Genomic DNA, 20,567 nt, shown 5'->3' on the forward strand with positions numbered 1-20,567 from the left:
GTAAGAAGATTGGATTTCCAGTCCAATGTTGAAATCAATACGCTACTCAGTCGACTACATTGGCGTCCTGTTAAAGCGGACACATTATTTTGTATTGTCATGTTAGTATTAATATTAAAAGTGTCTTTTTCTGTGATTAAAGCCAAAAATAAAATCATAATTTCCCTTCAAAACTGAACGCTATCCCGCAGTCAATTAATCAAACTAACAGCGCCATCTGCTGACTGAGATGCGTGAGTACACAATTCACTAAAACAAATATATAGCTATTCATTCATTCACTCATTCCTTTTTCACATCCTTTTATTCTTATTAGAAATGCACATAATAATAATAATAATACATTTATTTTCAATATATATACAGGCACAATTATTCATTCATTCATTCATTCTCCAACTACTAAGTGTGCCTTTAGAAGACATTATTTATTTATTTATTTATTTTAATGCTCTTTCTGATGATTATTTTAAAAGGGTTAAACAAACTGATTGCAGAGCATGTAAACAATGCCATCATCATGCTTAGTTTAACAGAAAGCATTTCCTAAATTTGAACTATACCTCACATGGTGCTCTTTTGACGAATTGTGTAAAAAGTCAGCTAGACAGAAAGTGCTGAGTCTGATGATGTTAATGCTAACAGAAAGGCACCGTCTGTCTTTTTTATAAGTATAGCTGTAACTTATAGCTCTGAACAGTGGAGACACATGAACATAATATTCCCACCAGTCTAATGGAATGCTTATTTTTGGTTATTGTGCAGTTATTCACTGCAGAGAAATCTGAAACTGCATCCTCTTCCTCTCTCTGTTTGCTCCTTTAGGGAATCTCTAATACATGGGCAGCCATCAGGCCACCAGGCCAGTATATCTATTTGTCCGTTATATTAAAAATCATTATAGTCCCTCGTAATGACAACTCTTCTGGCTCTGAGGAATACTGAACACAGATGAAAAAACATCTCTCTTGTTTGGGGAGGCGCTGTGTATTTGTCTCTGTCTTGGATTAAAAACATTATTAAACACATTTATCAGGGGAATGAGTTATAGCAGTAATGATATATCGAGCAGGGTCTGGTTTTTGTATTATGGAGGCCTGTGAGTGTCCATGAACATTGTTATAGAATACTTAGTTTTATTTTCAGCTACTATGCAAACTAACATGTCTTTTATCATTTATAGTGTGATCCAATAGCCAAGGCTCAAGCACACATAACTAAACAACAGTAAAGAAAACAGTGCTGGAAAAAAATCAGGGTCTTCTCTTTATGCTAGGTGATTGACAGGAACAGTGTCGCCCCCCTCCATATTCTCACTGACCCCATGTGGATGATGCATAGAAGTTTGAGATTGATTTATGTTCTTCTCCATGATAAATAAACAACATAATATAGTAGAACACCAGATGCAGTTACACTGCCCTTCAGATTTGGAAGTGAAAAAAAGAATAAGGCAAAAAAAAAAAAAAATGAATGAGAAAGGCAGAGATGGAAACAGTGAGCGTATTAATACACGCTAGCTCTTGAATAATGAATGAGCTCTAAGAATTGATGACATCTACATAATATCACATGACCTGTCGAGTTTTCTTAAATACCAGTCATGAGCCGTATGTTCAAAATTAAAAAGCAGATTCAATAGCTACAACATCTTATAACTGAAGGCTATATGAATTTGATTAATACAAATAATAATAATAATAATAATGTGTACCTAATCTTTGTAAAATAATTGTAAACACATCTGACAACTTTTAGCAGTAACTTTACTCATAGTACAGCCTCTGATTAAATATGTAGGCTAATAATTGCATATTTCATTTTATTTTTAATTCTGTTGCATATACATTAATTTAAGAGAGAAAAATAAGTCTGTGATAAGATTAATCTGGAGCCTAAAGGTCTTTCTATAATTAGTTTGTTGTGGTTGGTTATGAGTAGCATTATTGTACTACTGTCTGATCCTAGTCATAATAATGTTTCAAATGAATTATACAGTGACGTATTAAATACATATGAACACACAGATCACTCTATGATAGAACATTGTCAGACTATAACGTTTGAAAAGAATGTTCAATGCATATTTAACCAGTCCAGAAATGGGAAAGATTTCATAGACGCAGGTATTGAGAAATAAATAAACACCTCTCCTCGCACACATGACATTCACAGAATAAGAAGGAAAAAATCCTACACTTTCAGAATGAAAGAATTTATTATCCCTATATTGAAACTGCAACAAACGCAGTCATGCCACATACAATTTTCAGGCATTTAAAAAGCAAATTATAAAATAGAGAAACACAAATATTGGCTACAATAGTTTGTCATTTTGTGGAAAGTGCAAGAAGAGAATGAAAAAATAATCTTAGACTTAAAAATAAAGGTTATTTATTGGCTTTGATGGTTCTATGAAGAACCTGTAATGCACAAAAGGTTCTTTGTAATGCCAAAAGGTTCTTTTGATAATTATAATACTCTAAGAATTTATTAAAGAACTGTTTACTGCTGTTCTGATACCCCTCCCCCCCCCTAAGTGTAAAGACTATCGTAATAATGTAACATTTAAAACCTTTATTTTTAAAAGTGTATGTGTCTGTCTATCCATCACGTCCATTATTTCTCTCAGTCTGGACTAAATGAGTCATAAAATATACAATTATTGTAGGAAATGCAACCAACTCCAGCTCATAAGAAAAATTAACTATTTTACAAGGTGGTGATTTTGTACACATTTGTGTGGTGATATGTATGGAAATGTAAAATTTTTAGGAAAGCAAGCATGAAGGACCACTCCTACCCCATCCTAACTGTCAGTTCACCAAAACATAAATTAGTCACAAATTGTCATTAATGGACTAATTCGATTGAATTTGTAAAATCTCATATGTATTGTATGTTTACAATCTGTTTATGTCTCATTGACAGTTAGATTTAGGGTTAGACCTTCATGCCTGGGCCTATTGTTGGAGGTTATGTTTCCTTATTAATTAATTAATTCATACAAAATTGCAACCTCAATTTTTTTTTTTTGTGAGATTGAGTTGATTGTTCTGGTATTGTCAGCTTTTTGGGTAATGTTTTTCACCAACCAATGCCTCTGTTCTCCAGAACACATAATATTTAGCTTATTTTGTTTTGTATTGTTTTATTTGATTATTTTGTCTCTTTCTTTGTTTCTCTCTGGATCTTTTCTTAGGGTCACCGTTACTTCTTGCAATTAGGATAGTCTAGTTAATTAAGAGGCTATTTGAGGAATTGTTTTTTTTTCTTTCTTTAGCTTAATGAATTGTGTCACAGCCATCCTATTAATTTGAGAGCCATATTACATGGCAGGATGTGCTGTGTCCTAATTTTGGGAGACCCAATGGGATACCACCATATTTCTGAGAGACAAACACAGTCTGGGAGAATAAGATTGGGAATAGAAACTTAAACAGATTTTCAAAGCGAAAAATATGAAAAGCAGTCTATGCAGACGTCTTCTGCGAATGCACGGATGTGATAAAGTTGCCAAAAAGTAGCCTATTTATGATAACTGTCCACAGTGGATGCTGTGTGTGCATTGATACAATCTATAATGCAAAAGTGAATGAGTTGAAAATCTTCCCAATAGCACCCACTAGGTTTAGCGTGTGTTCCTCTGAGCGATAGTTCACTATCGGACGCTGCTCCAATGCCCTGGATCACAGCGTCTGTCTCCTCGCAGGACCCGTCGGCGCTACCCACAGTTCCCCGCGCTCAGACAAGATGGAGGAACGCAGCAGCTGCGGGAGAACAATGTTTGGACTCTGAACGTTAAAAGAAACGATCGAGGGGGGAAAATACATACACAGAGAGCCAACGGTGGACATGCACTGGTAAGCGAAATCCTGAGATCAGCTTTGCGTGAAGTTTGAAGCGCCGGAGAGGCGCACGCAAGCGCGGCAGACAACAAAGCGCAGCGCAGCGACGCAGTGTAGCATGTAGCCGCGTAGCTTGACGCGGAGCATCAATTGTTCGTTGGAGTTGCATGGGGCTGTTTATTATGGGTAAGCGCCGTCGCTCTCGCAGCAATGCCATTGTGCATATTCTATGTGTATTAATTTCTTGTTGTGAACTTGTGGTGTAAAACAAAAGCACATTTTGACTTTGCAAAGTGATTTTGAGTTAATTATTGCAGATGTTTTGTATTACATTTGTGAATATATGAGTTCACGTTCCATGCTCTACACTTCGCAAGTGTAACTGTTAATTTATTTATTAAGCGTCGCTTAGCCGGTTAGCTAGCGCGTTAGCAGCGAGGCCCTTTGTGAGTCGGCATGAAGTTATTAATATGGATCCCACCATAACGGTCTTGCCTTACTAACAAAAACTTAAATCTCCCACGTCCACAGTATAGACTTCAGGGTCCCGTGCCACGAAGTCGTGTTGTTTTTCTGGCCAATATGGCCACTGCGTCCCGAGCTGGGACTCGCTTTGATTTGAACGTGTGAAATAAATGATTTATGTCTCTGATTGATGAGCTAGCTCAGTTGGCTAACGTATGCACGAGCTATTTACATACCATCTGCGTCGCGTGCAGTCTGCGCGCACTCACAACACAAAGAGACGCGAGCTGTATGCTGTTATACGAGATAAAAGACGCCTCTATTGGGACAAAGTGTTCCTTTATTTCGCATTTCTTCATTCCACGATATGTCTGGACCCACTTTATATTAAGTGTCTTTTATTGCTATGTACTAACATTTAAATTAATCGTTTGATACAGTGCACTTATTGCGTACACATGTTCTACGTTGTATTTCTATAAAAATATCTGGATCTAATTACATCTGTAACTAATTTCTGTAGTTACCTCTGTAATTACATTGTTAATCCTAAACCCACCCTTAACCTAATCATACTGTGAATCCTATCACTAACATTACCCATATTCCACCTCAAATTTTTTGACATAAGTAAATGTGGGACCACAAGAAAGATAGACATGTTTTGAATCTAATAATTAAATTTTGGACATGAACTCTCCATGTCCTGACTCCTGAATGAGCTCCTATTGATTCTCGAGGTTAGACTTCATCTTTTCCTTGAATGTGAAGTGACTCGGATGGCGTGTTTCTGACTAATGCCAGAGCATCTGGTTCAGATCCAATCCAGCAGCCTTTTAAGGGGAAATGAATTAGTATGAATCATCGGATGGCGCAGGAATCTAAAGAAGAGCAATTGGCCATTGACTTCCCGGAAACATGATGTACCCTCGGCAAATGCGCACATTGAGACGTGGGGACCAATCTATAGTGCTCATCATGATTTACATGGAAACATTTCTGCAAAATACCAGCTCTCGTTTACAATTGTAAAACCACTGTATTTTATTATGGGATCTATGATAAATTGATGGGAAGCTGCTTCTTTTTTTGTTTTTTTTATTCCATTGAATTTTAAAATGACAATGATGAGTAATAATGCTCCAGTTAAAAGGATAGTTCAACCCAAAATTAAGTGTGTCATCATTTACTCACCCTCATGTCGTTCCAAACCTGTATGACTTGCTTTCTTTGGTGTAACATAAAATAAGAAATTTTGAGAAAAGTGTTTTTTGGATTGTTTGTTCATACAGTACAATGGAAGTCAATGGTAACCCACATTCTTCAAAATATCTTTATTCTTTGTATCTTTTATTGATCATATTTTACCCAAGTTGTAAGTCAGTTTACTGTAATGAGATTATGATGATATTCCACAAATTTTGCAGTTACGTTATATTCAAGGTTGCATGCAAAAACCTATGTACAGTGCGACCAGTCTAATCTGACCCACAAACAAACTGATACTTGTATGCTGGTATGCATACATACATTAGCTCATTCAGAGCAGTTACTGAATCATCATCTGACTCAGAGTCATTACTTTCAGACTTGAAATTAAGTTTGTGTGCTTAAGGTTTGCTAAAATTGAATCAGTATCATTACTTATTGGTTCTAGATTAGGCCATTACTGACGGGTTAAATTTGTAAATTTGCATTTGCAGCAATCAATTGTCAATTGTAGAAAACCATAATTAGTCAGAGCAGGATGTCCAGTCTTCAGACCTCAAACTTGATAATACTTGCATATAAAATAACCACCACAATTGATTGATGTAGGCCTAATAACAAATGTTACACACACACACACACACACACACACACACAAACACACATATTGCACTGGACATAAATGTTTTAGAGGAATGTCCCACAGGCCACAATCCACTAACATTCCTAATGCTAGACAGGTTCACAGGGCACAACATCGGTGTTTATATTTATAACAGGCTCTTAATCCTTAACGTTCAAAAATAGAGCGTGTGAGCAAACACCAGGCAGTTTGTTTTGTGTATGATATCTTAAAGTGAATGTCTGTGCATGTGTAAATACAGTATTTTATTTATTTTTTTTGTTTTTTTCCACTTTGAAAATAAGATCAATAGCTATATTTCTATGTAATTGCTGCTTTCTAATTTAATTTACAAAAAATTTAATTTGTACAAAATCATACATAATCAATGGCCAATCTTAAAAATCTGGGCAAAATGAGTTGGAGATGTCTTGTGCATGTTTGGATCTGATGTTTCAGTTGAGTCTGTATAGATGCTTTCGTGTCATGAAACTATAGCCAGGTAATGACTCATTTAAAAAAAAAAAACATTTTATTTCTGCAGCACATGAAATGAAAATGAATGTCTAATGTTGATCTGTTTGTCACTCTTATCATAATTACTTCTAATCTTTATGAGTACTTAACATGACTTCTCATTAGAAGTCATAAGTGAATTGTTTCCCGTAGGTTGTTATTTGTGTGTTAAAAGAGGAAATAGCAAACACAATACACTGAAGAGAGGTTGACATGACCCACAAACCTCTGTGATTAATCCAGTTAAGCGCTTATTGGCTGGATCAAAAGAGCGTACGGCTACTGTTTCTAAGTTTGTTTTTAAAGATCTGCACATCACTTGCTTGCATCACACGCTTTACGATTTCCATGAATTTGGAGTTTGAAGTGTTCATAGTTTTGTTACAAACATTTGTCACAGTGACCTGGTTTTAAGGAGACTCAAAGACGTGAAATGAAAAAGTTGTAGGATGTAATAGGCAGTCAGAGTCTTAGCACTAACATGGCTGACGTGGTTGTCCATGGCACATTCACACTCTGGCAGCTTTTAAAACTTTTCTATTGTTTTGCCAAGATTTTATTGCTTCTTAGCAATGTAGCTTTAAAATAATAAGGAAGTAAAAATAACAGCAGGATTGTATCTGTAATGTTAATTTTTTTTAATTGATGACACTGATATCTAGAGCAGAATGGCATGTGCATATATAGGCCTGGGCGATATGGCAAAAAAAACAATTTTCAACATTGATAAGAAGAAATGTTTCTTGAACCCCAAATCAGCATATAATAATAATTTCTTAAAGTATTTTAAAATAAATAATAGTTTAAAGTAAAAAAAAATAAGCTCATTTAAATTGTGTTAATATTTCACAATATTTAAAAGAAATACATCTGTATTGAACTGTATTATGTATTATTGTATATTAATATATTATTTTGTGAAATAATGTATGTAAAGAATGTCACGTCATTATTTGGTCTCTTTTTATGTCTTTAGGATGAGTGAGGTGGCCTTGCATTGAAGCAGACCCCATCGCCCCTGTTCCAGCATCAGCGTCAGTGTGATAACACTCTGAGCCTTGCCCCTTCAACATGAGCTTGATCCAGGACAAACTTGGCAATGAGTTCCTCCGCTCTAACGGTGGCATGGAGCCAGGCTTCGGTCCAGGCATGCTCATGTTCAGTCACCTGCCCCCTGTTACTAGCTTCACCCGGCTGGCCAGTCAAACTGTTATGGCTGACCTGCAGCCCCACGAAATGATCTTGAAGAAGGAGAGGGACTCGCCGGACTGTGGAGGAGGAGGGCTGAGTGCTGGAGGCATGGGTGGTGGAGGTGGCATAGGAGGGATGATGGGAAGCGTGGGAGATTATGTTCATGCCATGGGCATTAAACAGGAGAAGGTCTCTGAACATGATTACCGGCTGCCTCTCTACCCGGGAGGTGGAGCTGGAACTGGAGTACGAAGTGGAGGAGAGTTGCTGGAGGTCTCGCTGGGCAACCATCAGAACCTGGTGGTGCACGACCTCAGTCTGGGAAACGTAAGTGTGCCCATGTCTGTCTGTAAAAAAACAAAAAAAACAACAACATTTGGACAGGATGGTTGGTAATTACTCCAAGGAATTTCTTACTTGTGCTTTTATTACAAGGTAAAGAACCCTCAACGTGATTTCCAAGATTTTATATTTTACTGAACTTCCCTACTTTCAATATCACTACACTCAAAGTTAAAGGTTCTTTAATATCCATAAAACCTTTCCATTCCACAAAAGGTTCTTTATAGTGGAAAAATGATCTTCACACTAAGAAAAGAAATGGTTCTTTGCAGAACTGTTCACTGAAAGGTTCTATGGTTAAGGTTCTAAATTTTTCTTTTGATGTCTACATTTCTAAATTCCCTAGACTCTTGAGTTAAGCCATATTTGTGTTTAAGGTATCTATCCCAAGCTGAGCTGAATGCAGACTCCACAACAATACTGTAGGGTATAAATTGTCCGTTCTGTCAGTGATGTCATCTCATTTCTGTGCATGAGTGAGGGGTTTGACTAGCTCAAATGCAACAGGACTCATGCAATTGTGTGTGCGGAAATGCAAAATAGCACCTTTGCTTCTCATACTGTGATAATTAAGTCCTTTCCGAGGTTATAAGGGCAGTGAACCCATTTAATCATTATAAGGGTTTATTGATCATCTCATCCGCACCGACGACTGAAAGGAAATCAGGCTGAAGCATTGAGACACTGCATCTGGCTCTGTCTTTGTGCAGTAGCCAAAGGCAGCTGTGATTACATTAATAAAATGATGACTCATGCTAATTTGTGATTATTTCTAGCGGCACACCAAGAAATAACACGCAAGATGTCTTTTGTTTTCTGGTTGGTTGGATTTAATCTATCCCAGTTGCTCTTCCTCATGCTTTTTTTTGTTGAAGGAGAGGTCATTTTAAAGACGTCAGACTAGAGCAATGAGTAAAATTTGTTTTGGCTAGCCTTGGGTGCAATTTAAAATTTCATATCTTTCTCGCTCTAGTTTTCTCTTTTGTCAAATATGCCATAGCCTTCAGAAGAACAATGAGTGTCACATTGACAATTCATATTTTAATCTCCATTCAACATAGGTTTTTTGTGTGTGTTTCTCGCCGATCTGTTGTTTTATACTGCCCAAGTGTGAGACGATATTCAGATGTGCAGCTGGTCAATAATCCACATGGTGTTTTTCCATAGATGGATGCGAAAAAGGGAAAGTGTCATTGATTCTCCAGGGATAGATATAGAGGCTCATAAATAACAGATTTACCACCCTGCCTTCTGCCACATACACATTAGCCAATACTTTTAATATTCAAACTAGTCTCTCATCTAGTATGTGCATATAGAGTTGTGTCTGATTTCTGTATCTGCGTTTGTTTCAATTAAAAAAAAAAAAAAAATCCAAGGCACAGATTGTCTCTCATTTACACGAGTCTTAATATACCAGGCATACAAAATGAAAAACAGATTTGTGCTTCACAAATGTTGTGTGAATGAATGGGATTTTGTGGTCTTTTATTTAGTCTGCTCCCAATCCCATTCTATCTTTGTTATCCTTCCAGCTGTCAGGACGGCTGGTAAAGGAATCCTCAGGGAGGAAAGGTCGAAGGTCAAACGGCGAGGGACAGGAGGGCAAGACACGAAGGAAACGAGGAGAGTCGAAGGTGCAAACAAACACTTCATTAACATAAAACTTATTGATTATTCACTGTTTTGCTTATTGTTAAAATTTTAAAATGATTTCCCTTTATAAAATTATATTAGTGTTGTATAATGCTGAAAATTGTTTTCTCTGCAGTCAATGATGCTGGATCCAGATGGAGGGAGCTTGTCTCCAAACTCCAAACCGCACATCTGTGAGCACTGCAATGCAGCGTTCCGGAGCTCCTATCATTTACGCAGACATGTGCTTATACACACAGGTCAGCATGCATGTACACTTACACAAAAGAGTGTGCATATGTTAGTAGAGATTGGCCTGTGCACACAGTGTCATCACAAAACAATTTGTTCCAAGGATTAACAGCCAGTATTAAATGGAGATTAAGGGTACTTGCATTCTAAAATAGCTGGTCTGTCAAGTTCACAAAAGTGCAAAACTACTTTTGTATTAAACAAATGTTGCTTACTTGGAAAAACTGTTTGAATCATTTCTTAAAGATTTTAAATGATTTATCATGAAAATAGGTTTGCGAAAGAGCTATATGTGTATATATATATGTATATGTGTGTGTGTATTTACAGTATATAATATACATATAAATATACACGGTACACACACACATCATGTAAACACAAACTTTTATTTTGGATTTGATTAATCAATTTGGCAGCCCTTATATATATATATATATATATATATATATATATATATATATATATATATATATATATATATATATATATATATATATATATATATATATTTTAACAAAAAGTATTTTGTACAAACCAAGGCCCTCGGAGTCAAAAAGGTTGAGAACCACTGCTTTAACAGCAGCCAAATAGGTTTGCTAATTTATACTTGAGATTCAGTTGTAATTGATACAATTATTTTACTCATACTTAGGGGTGGTATTGGCCCCATTGAAAACCATCATGTTGTATTGCTGCCTCTGTAGTCACTATAAACACGTCAATGCTTGACACTCCTTGTCATTTACAGGTGAGAGGCCTTTCCGCTGCACTCAGTGTAACATGAGCTTCATTCAGAAATACCTCTTACAGAGACACGAGAAGATCCACAGTGGTAAGTTCCTCAAGTTCACACCAGCTTTCATTTCCTCATATCTGGCTTGTTTGTTAGCAAGATGTCGTTCATGCTTCACAGCCACTTCTGTTTTTAATTATAAAATTTGCAAACCAAATTTGTTTTGGTCCTCAACTTATCTTTCCTTTCATGGATGTCTGGTTTCCAGGAGAGAAGCCATTCAGCTGTGACCAGTGCAACATGCGTTTTATTCAGAAGTATCACATGGAAAGACACAAGAGAACTCACAGTGGAGAAAAGCCATATAAGTGTGACACCTGCCAACAGGTGCGTTTCATGCACGAGTTTCAACCAGTTCTGTTTGGCAGTACTGTGTTCTCACACTTGTGTTCTACCTTTAGTATTTTTCCAGAACGGACCGGTTGCTGAAGCACAAGCGGACGTGTGGAGATGCCATTAAAAAGGGTGTGGATGGAGCAGAGCACGAGTTGGGCTCAGCAGGCGACGGAGAACACGGCAGCTACGGAATCTCTCAGGGAAATGCAGCTACGCCCAGCCGCAAACGGGGCAAGACAAAAAATGCTGGTGAGGGGGGTGAGCGAAAACGTAAAAAGTCATCCGGGTCTATGGGAGCGACACATAGTCAGGGGGCGGATGGTTACGGGGTACATGACTTCGGGGTATCAACAACTTCATCTTCAGCCCAGCCGGGCCCCAGCATGCACGGTGAACACGGCCGAGCTCCCAAGATGGCCTTTAAGAAGGGGAACAGGAAATCCCTGGAGAAGAATACTCACCCCTTGGATCAAACCAAACCAGGAGGCATGGAGTTGCCTGCAGGAGGAGGTTTGGACGGCCTCGGGCTTCTTCCGGGTCCAGGGGCCAAAGTTGGTCCCAGCAGCAGTAACTATGATGATGCCATGCAGTTTCTGAAGAAGAGGCGATACCTCCATGTGCCGAACAATGGGGGCTCTGCTTCTGGAGCTTCAGACTACGACGTAGGCGTCGGTCACCTGCAGTCACAGCCGACGGTCATCCATGGTGTCGTTTCTGGGGTTCTAGATGGCGATGCCGCACTGGGCCTCCTGGACTCGTCCCCTCTGGGAGATATAAAACAGGACAAGTCTGGTATCCCAGATGAGGTTCTCCAGAGCTTGTTGGACCACTACGCTCACAAGCCTGATGTGTCCTTCGACATCACCGATCCCCATCACGTCGAGCTCCAGCCAGCCGCCACAGATGCTGCAGACCCACTGGGAACCGAGGACGCCCCGTCGAGTCCCAACAGTGGTGACAAATCCGTAATCATGCATGAGTACTCGCGTTTTCTCCTACAGGCATTAGAGAGGACCAGTCACAGCGCAAGCTTCCCGTTGGGCTCCAGTCCTGGTTCTGCCGTGACTACCACGGGACCATTTACAGGCCCTAGCCCGCTTTTGTCAGACAAGCATGTGTATACTTCCTCACCTCTCGAGTACTCGTTCTCTCAACCGGTCTCGTCTTCGCCCTCCCTTTCGTCTGTGCCAAAGTCCCACTTTGGTCTCCTCGAGGGCTCGTCGCCTCCAACGGGCTTCCACTTGAGCAGCCTGGAGCCGTCTGCGCACACGCAGCAGCTCACACCTTCCCAGGAGCTCACCGAACAGCTGGACAAGCAGCACACCTCCCCTCCGCCGCCTCCACACACCCCCAACACCAACACCTACCAGATCACACCTCAGCCTCCCGACCTGGGCGGTCCGAAGGAACCGCAAGGGCCGAAAAACGGAGCCGCAGCCACCACTGGAGGATTCTCCCTGGCTGCGTCCCAGGACCTGGCCACGCTGGACCCAGCCAAGGCTCCTTATCAGATCGAGAACTTTGCCCAGGCTTTCGGGGCGCAGTTTAAAGGGGGCCGAGTGTCCCTGGCCTTCAGCAGTGACTCGGGGGGAGAGGTGACTCACCGCTTACAGACATCAGTCTCCGAATTCTCAGGGTATAGCAATCTCTTGGCTGATGCCAGCGACCCAGTCAGCAGTGGCTCCAAAACCCCAACAAGCCAAAGCTACAGGTGAATGGGCTCATGTGCCTAGATGCTCAGATGGAGGTTCCCTGTTTTTATTTTGTCATGCTGTCTTTATTGTTGTTGTTATTATTATTATTATTGTTATTATTAATATTGTTATTATTATTGTTATTTAGTTCTCCTACTTCAATGAAATTGTCATGTTTTTAAGTAATGTTTTTCTCACTGCCATTATGTTCATATGAAATTTCACCCTCCTTTGGCCTGCGATGCATTTTCCATTATTACGTTCTTTTTTTCAGTTTCCTTCGGAAATTCTCTGTAGACTTTTAGTTCTGCTCTGTTGATCAATAGACGAAAACGCAAATTAGTTCTGCTTACTTTTTTCCAAAAGTCATTCACATACATTTTAGCAATTGACTTCAAGCGTGTAAAAATAACTATGAAAAAGCAATGGCAGGGAGTTGCCTAGAACTGAAATCATCTGTTACAATGATTCAAGTATTACTCAGGAAAACGTGTGGACAGCAAATCCAGAAGGGTAGCAAGCATTCATCCAAGAGGCAGACGTTTTGCAAATACAAAGAGCTTTTCCAGGAGATTTTTTTTTATTTTTTATTTTTTTGGATTCTTCTGAATAAGTGAAACAAGTAGAAGACAAAAGCGCTGCCTGTTAAATTACACTGACACCACTTTCCACTTAGCTGTATAGAGATTATGGTACTTTTATGTCAATGTGAAATGCTCACATTCTCTTTCAGTAAGGGCCATATATATATAAATATATATTTATAAGAATATCCGTATGTAAAATAACATATACTCTTTCTTGAGACTGGCAGGTGACTTGGAGGGAGATAAAGAGGAATTGAGTTCGTGAAGGGAGGCCTGTGACTGACAGCACGTAAACCCCCTTCACCCTGTCCTTCTTTTTTTCCCTTGGATTGCGAAGCCAAGGGCTATACACTAGAGGGCGCTGCATGTGAGCGTGTAAGTGCCTCTTGGCACAGGCCAGATCATGGGATTCTTCTGCGCCTGTCTGGCTTGCTCATCCCTCTCTCCCTCCGTCCACTCCTCCTTTCCCTTCTTCGTCAGAAAGAATCCCATTTAGCACTTTTTTGATCCTGTTTATTTTACACGGTGAATGAAACTACCCAGGCTGATCACACAGAATGTGAACTGTGTAACTGACATGCTGTTTTTAAAAGGGGGCAGTGGACAGAAAAGGGGCGGGATTCATTTTAGGAAGCGTAGATTATGTTGAAAAGACCAACGATGAGGTCTTTCTTATGGAAAACTTTAGTTTCAATGGGATGTGTTTGCTGGAATTAAGGGTGGGCTTTTCTTGGGGTGGGAGCGTAGGGTGTCTTTTTTATATTTTATTCCCAGGTTCTAATGGATGTAGGGCAGGTTATAGAGGGGGATTTTTCTTCTCCTTTTTGTTTTATTTCAAAAGTATATGAAAATGTGCTTTGTGTTAAAATGGCCCCTGTTGTACCAAGCCTTTCACCAGAGGCGACTTGTAAAAAGTCCCGCTCTTAGTAATTTATATAGTATTGGTCCTAAATATATACTGAACAGTCCAAAAGGAATTCAGAAAACTTATTGCAGTGTGCATGCAGGGCAGAGTATTACCTTGAACTACATTTTTATGTGTTTGATTTTGTACTGTACAAGTATTATTGTATTTTTTTTTTTTTTTTAAACGATCAATAACTGTCTTCCATCAGCGCTGTTGGCTGCTGTTACACTGTCCTTGAATTACTGTCATCTAATGTTGTTCCTTCTTTCATGTGTTTTACCTACCGATCCCCAAAAGGACAGAACCACACGCAAGATTGTTTGACAGGCGGACGACTCTTAGGGAACACAAACAGACCACTAGGACTCATTTAGAAAGGTTGGGCTACTCCATTCACAATAATGGTAGTAATAATAATCACATTAATGAGGAGTGTGATGACTAAAATGAAATCATCACAGCTGATGTTTTTATACCTCGTATCACTGGTCACAGAAGCAGGGATATCAAAGAGTGACTGTATGTAGCATGACTGATGTGGCTACCGTTTAAAAAAAACGCCTCAAATAGTCCCTTTGCCATTAAACTTGTCTTTTTTTATTGTATAATTTCCTGTTTTCTTTCCTTTTCAGAGACAATTTTCTGAACTTCTGAAAGGTTCTTGAAGTTGGTACACTTTAGTATTGTTTCAATAACTAAGGTCGAGGAGATCCAAAGATGCTATGAATTGAAATCTAATTTTATTCAGATGCACAGGCTGTCAATTCACTTTGCATTTATTTTTGTTTTAAATTCCTCCTGTGCCCTGCAGTTTTGTTCTGTAATTTGTTTTATGATTTGATGTGAAGCACAGCTGAAATATAATTTCTGGTTCAATGTGTAAAGCCCCCGCAGACACTGTTAAGCCTTGAATGATATCCTGTGTGGCTTGAATAATGCCAGCCATCAATCTGTCAGTGGTTGCCACCATGAGGTCCTTTTTTTTTTTTTTTTTTTCTCTCTCTCTTTTTTGGCTTCTTGCTGTATATTCCTGAAAGTATTTATTTTGTTTACATACAGTTAATAACACTACTTTTTTTTTTTTTTTTTTTGCATGTAAATTTTTGATGTTTTCTTTTTCCCCCCTTTTTGTCACCATGCCAAATTTGTAGCTAATGATCTTTTTCTCTCCTGTCTTATTTTATTACAGATTCTTGTGATCTGATACACAGGGCTATACCTGTCCATTTTGACTTTTATTATTGATTAGGAAAAACAATAAAAATGCTGAGATCAGTGTGTTTGGATGCATGGATTTATTTCTAGTGTGTAATGTTACAAGACATTTTTACATATGGTACTGTAAGAGATCCACCCCTTCAGTATCTTGTTTGGTAAACATGCTATATATTTTTGAGCTGAAGGGCTTAAGTAAGTGGATTTAAGATTCTGAAGCACTAATGCACAAGTAAGGGTGAATTTGAATCTAATCTCGAGTCTTGCTCTGTCATCATGGTGACCATAAATCAAGGTACTTGCCTGGGTGACAATCAGCTTACTCTAATTACTTAAAGTAATTACAAAGAGGCAAACCTTTGTAAAATCGTGCAATTAATGCTAAAAGTGTCCCCCCCCCGCCCCGGTGTCTCATCACTTGCACCATCATGAGGTAATGTCTGTATCAGCGTGGAGTGTGGACTCTGTGTTAGAGGTTTTTTATAGGGCTCTACACAGCCCTGTACAACTTGGTTTTCAAGGCCGATCTATGAAGTTCATTGAGGTTCACAATCATTCCCACATAGCAACTTGCCCTTGAATGTGAATGAAGGACAAATCTGGTTAATTTGGGACCTCTTGGAGTTAGTATTAACTTTTTAGCAAAAAGGTTTTTGCTTTTATTCAACAAGGATGCATTAAATTGATCAAAAGGGACAGTAAACCCATTTATAGTGTCACCGAACATTTATATTCTATTTCAAATGTTGTCCACCCCAAAAAAAATAAACCACATCAAGCAGCATAACTCTTTTCAACATTGATAATAATGTTTCTTGAGCAGCAAATCAGCATGTTAAAATAATTTCTGAAGGATCATGTGACACTGAAGACTGGCGTAATGATGCTGAAAATTAAGCTTTGCCACCACAGAAAGAAATGACATTTAAAATATTAAACTAGAAATTGATTTTAAAAGTGTTTATGAAACATTTAGATCACTATCATTTCCTATTATTATAGAATGTGGCCCATTTTATGTGCTGCTAGAATTTATTTTATTTTTAATATTAACCATTTTCTCATATCTTACAACTTCAAGGACAGAGATATTTATGGCCCTGTTCGTTTCGGGGTAATAAATTCAGCTTCATAATCAACAGATCCTTTGTTCATTTTGTTTGAGGAGTGAAGTCATTTGAATGTATGAAAAAATTGTTAGACCTCCTATTGTTTGACTTGGTGGGTGTGTCCCCCTACTTTTTAATTAAATTTTTTTTTTTTTACATTTTCATCCATAATATTATTACTTTTCAAATATGCATGTATCGATTTCCAAGTATATAAGAATCTGCAATGATCTGAGACCTGCTATTTAATTGTCTCAATTATACTGTTAAAATAACAGATTAGAAGTTTCATTCAAAAGGTTCAAAGTCCACATACTGTTCTTTTGTAGCCATTTGCGTCACGCATTAGATAGGCCACTGTAACACTGCTATGAAAATTAACTCTCCAAAATAACTTTAGCACTCATCTTATCAGGAAAGTTGTAGGTTTCTAACTTAGTATCTGTCCAAGTAAGCAAGGTGGCCAAAGGAGCAGCTTTCTAACAAATAATTGAAGATCAAGTGACCTTTGTCACTCTGGCAAGCTGCATGTTATAAAGCCATAAAGGTGTATCATGTCCTGAGCACAACTGATCAAACAGAGAGTTGAACGAAGGGGACTGTCATGCATCGATTGACTCTTTGAGCTTCAAGCTGCAATGCTTTCTATTTTATTCATATTTTCCCATATCGTAAAAATTAGGAGGAAATCCCTGGTCTACTTTAAGACTTTTGTTTGACTGTTGCTCAGTGTAACATGACAAGACTGCTCATATCTACTGTATACTCATCTTCCTTGTGCTTTTACATTTCAGTGCCCTCTTTCTAATAATAGAATATCCCAATAGAACTGAAGTGAACAAATTTACCGGAAAACTTTTTTTCTTCTTCTTGAGATACTGCATTATGTTGGCATAAAAAAACACCCATTTGTTATTTGTTTACATTAACGGACGCTTCCATTTAAACCAGAGCAATAAGGAAGAAGTTATATATTTAGTGTGAAAATAATGGGCTTCCTTGTGCTGGAAAAGACAGTGGATGCATTTTTTAACTGACAAAAGGAAGTGAAGATATATGATGGTGTACCAAACATCATAAATGAGTGAATAATTAAACTTATATTATATTCAGAAACAAACAACAACCTTCTAAGAACAAAAGCAGCTTAAATAAATGTTTTCATTTCTTTTTCTTTTTTATTTTGTACACTGTGTACTGCTATTTTTATTACTGAATGATTCCCATGCTTTAAAACCAAAACTATTTGATCTGATGAGGTTATTATTTTATTATTTGACTAAAATCACCCTGATTTGTAGATTCTAATATACACATTTTGAATCAATACTGCAGCTGTACAACTGTCAAGTTTACCATAATAACCTTAAGAACATACTCCTGTTTTTCTTCTGCTTTAATTAAAGGCACAAGGATTTATCCCGGTTCTCTGTGTACTGTCTTTGGATGAATGACTGGCCACACATAACACTTCTGTCCCATGTATCATAGGAACAAGCAACATATGCAAACATAGTAATCTTGCCGAACAACCACTTACGCCATTTACTGATGGTATAGAACCCCCTGAGGAAAAGACATCAAATCAATGGCTCAGGTGTGTTCCATAGAGTCTATTATTGAGAGCATTTGAGCTGCAGGTATGAGACAATGAGCATCATAAAAGAAGAATGACAGCACTAGTATTTGATACATTTCATGGAACTTCCATTTTACAATTAGTTTTGTTCCTGTTTCCTCATTTTACTTCCTGTGGTACGTCAATAACCAGTAACAACTGACACACACACACACACACACACACGTAAATGCATGTTGTGGATAAGATCACTTGAAATTAAGTAAAGCCTATACAAGTCAATACCTGCCTATACTATTTGGAAAACTCTACTCCTCCAACTCAATCATGTTCCAATCACATTACAGGTTATCTTAATTGCTAACACACTATAACCGATTCAGTTGGCATAATTCCCCAAACCATTCATTCTGTTCTCAAAACAAAGACACATTTCTCATAAATCTGAACTCATTTCACCTGTTTTCACGCACATTCCAATTTGCTTTCAACAAAAGTCTACACAAAATACGTAATACGTTTTGCTCAAATAAGCAGGTTTGAAAAAGTGCTCCAACTAATTAATTCTTATCGTTAAGTCTCCCTGAAAGGTCATGTTTCAGTACCTACTATAAAAACCCATGAAATGTTCTGCATGTAAACGTCTATTCTTTTAACTAGACAATAAAATGTTTTCATATGCTACAAATTTCCCAAGTTCTGTTTCTCATTCTTGGAACGATGCCAACCAGCTATCTCTCTTGATGATTTGCCTGCCTATCACAATTCCCTCACATTTTCATAATAATATAATGGAAAGAGTTCTCATGAAATAGAAAGGGTAGGGCAAAATGGCTGAAATTTTAGTCTAGTAAAGTTCAACAAATCCATAAAGCCTGAATTAAATCTGCTTCCTCAATCCCACATCACCAGCGCTGAACTAACCTAAATAACCTAGCCAATAAAAGTGATGCAGAATCAAGACTTGGAAGTTTTCCAGAAAATATTTAGTTGGAATCCATCTAGTATTTATTTATTTTTCCAGAGAACATTTAAAAGTAACGTTTCCGCAATGTTTGCAAAATGATAACATGGAATGTTCACTTAATGTTTGCATGACCAAGAACGAAACATTTAAAAAATTGACATTTTGAACGTTCCAAGAACATTCAGTAATAACATTTTTTTTTTGACATAATGGGAATTTTAGTAAAACATATTTTTAGTGGAACATTTTTGGTTGCTGGGATGGAAAAATTGAATGTGTGGTGCATCCCTGTCAGAGCCATTGCTATACTAACAATACTGATGCACTCAACACTGAATGACTTTGCATTCCTGCACAGATTAGAGTTCAAACCCTCCTCATTGCACAAACCCCCATTTGTCTTTATGACCATTTGAAATGTTAACAATATGGTTGCCTCAGCTCTAGAACTCTTTACCCTCTTATATAGTCTGGATGCCAGCACAGATCAGTCTTTATCACACAGTAAATGACACATCAGGGGAAGCTTTTGATTAACTTTTAATGAAATGTGTGTAGAATGTTCAGAAGATGAGCGATTAGACCTGGAGGGCCCAAGATATTCTCATTACATGGTGTTCTGATCTGGAGGCCTCTATAGGAGATACAATGTCCCTATATGAAAACTGTCTTGTAAAATTACTATTTTTATGTGTGTCTATTAAACATAGGTGCCTTAAGAAGAAAATGACAAGGAAATATGTTCCAACAGAAGAAATTATGAACCAATAACTATTCAAGCGGTTAATTTTTTTTTTTGCTGACATTTTGCTGTGGCATGTCAGTTGACTCCGAGTCTTGGCATAAATTTTATCTGTTAGAGCTTGGAGTGTTCACAGTCGTTCTTTTTATCACTGCTGGTTAAACAAAAGGCCTATGTTGCCATCCCGTCCTTGGCAATCCACAAATTTTCCAAAGTGATAAGAAGGAAGGGAGTGTCTGTAGCTACTTGATACAAGTGAAGGAGTTTGAGCACTAAATGTCAAGACATTCTTCTTTAAAATAGTATCAAACAGAGACATGAGCACTTCCCACCCTTATTGTGACGGTCTTAATGAGTTTTTGAAATGAATCAGTACAATAAAGCTTTGATGTCAGACTCTTTTCATATTGGTTTCCTCTCCATGGTTTGAATTTTTCATATTTGTTATTGGGGTTTACTCATGTTTCATCATGGAGTCTGCAAACATCAAATATGACTGTTAAGTTGACATCTCCAGATATGCTTTAGTTCAAAGCAGGAGCCCTTTTATAGCCT

The 20,567-nt window shown here is 37.9% G+C and overlaps 1 protein-coding gene and 1 long non-coding RNA gene across 7 annotated transcripts in view; one reads left to right on the plus strand and one right to left on the minus strand.

Annotated features, from left to right (window-relative positions):
- The first annotated feature begins 3,111 nt into the window (after positions 1 to 3,111).
- znf281a (zinc finger protein 281a) lies at positions 3,112 to 15,676 on the plus strand. 6 transcript variants are annotated; one of them, XM_058768546.1, is made up of 9 exons: positions 3,112 to 3,863; positions 7,637 to 8,178; positions 9,729 to 9,830; positions 9,965 to 10,088; positions 10,832 to 10,915; positions 11,085 to 11,203; positions 11,278 to 12,923; positions 14,698 to 14,778; positions 15,033 to 15,676. In XM_058768546.1, exons 2-9 carry the CDS (start codon positions 7,732 to 7,734, stop codon positions 15,052 to 15,054), a joined length of 2,625 nt encoding a protein of 874 aa, XP_058624529.1. In that variant the 5' UTR covers positions 3,112 to 3,863; positions 7,637 to 7,731; the 3' UTR covers positions 15,055 to 15,676. The 6 variants fall into 6 exon arrangements, 4 of the variants coding, with proteins under 4 accessions (XP_058624529.1, XP_058624527.1, XP_058624530.1 ...); XR_009269800.1 differs by having other exon boundaries at positions 3,114 to 3,863; positions 11,278 to 13,868; XM_058768544.1 differs by having other exon boundaries at positions 14,698 to 15,676.
- The window catches only part of LOC131535980 (uncharacterized), a 46,098-nt gene continuing 33,613 nt past the window's right edge, over positions 8,083 to 20,567 (minus strand). Inside the window, exon 3 of the long non-coding RNA XR_009269801.1 lies at positions 8,083 to 8,198. This is a non-coding gene — a long non-coding RNA (uncharacterized LOC131535980). The remainder of the gene's footprint in view (positions 8,199 to 20,567) is intronic.

This window comes from Onychostoma macrolepis, chromosome 03 (genome assembly GCF_012432095.1).
Source record: "Onychostoma macrolepis isolate SWU-2019 chromosome 03, ASM1243209v1, whole genome shotgun sequence".
Lineage (NCBI taxonomy): Eukaryota > Metazoa > Chordata > Actinopteri > Cypriniformes > Cyprinidae > Onychostoma > Onychostoma macrolepis.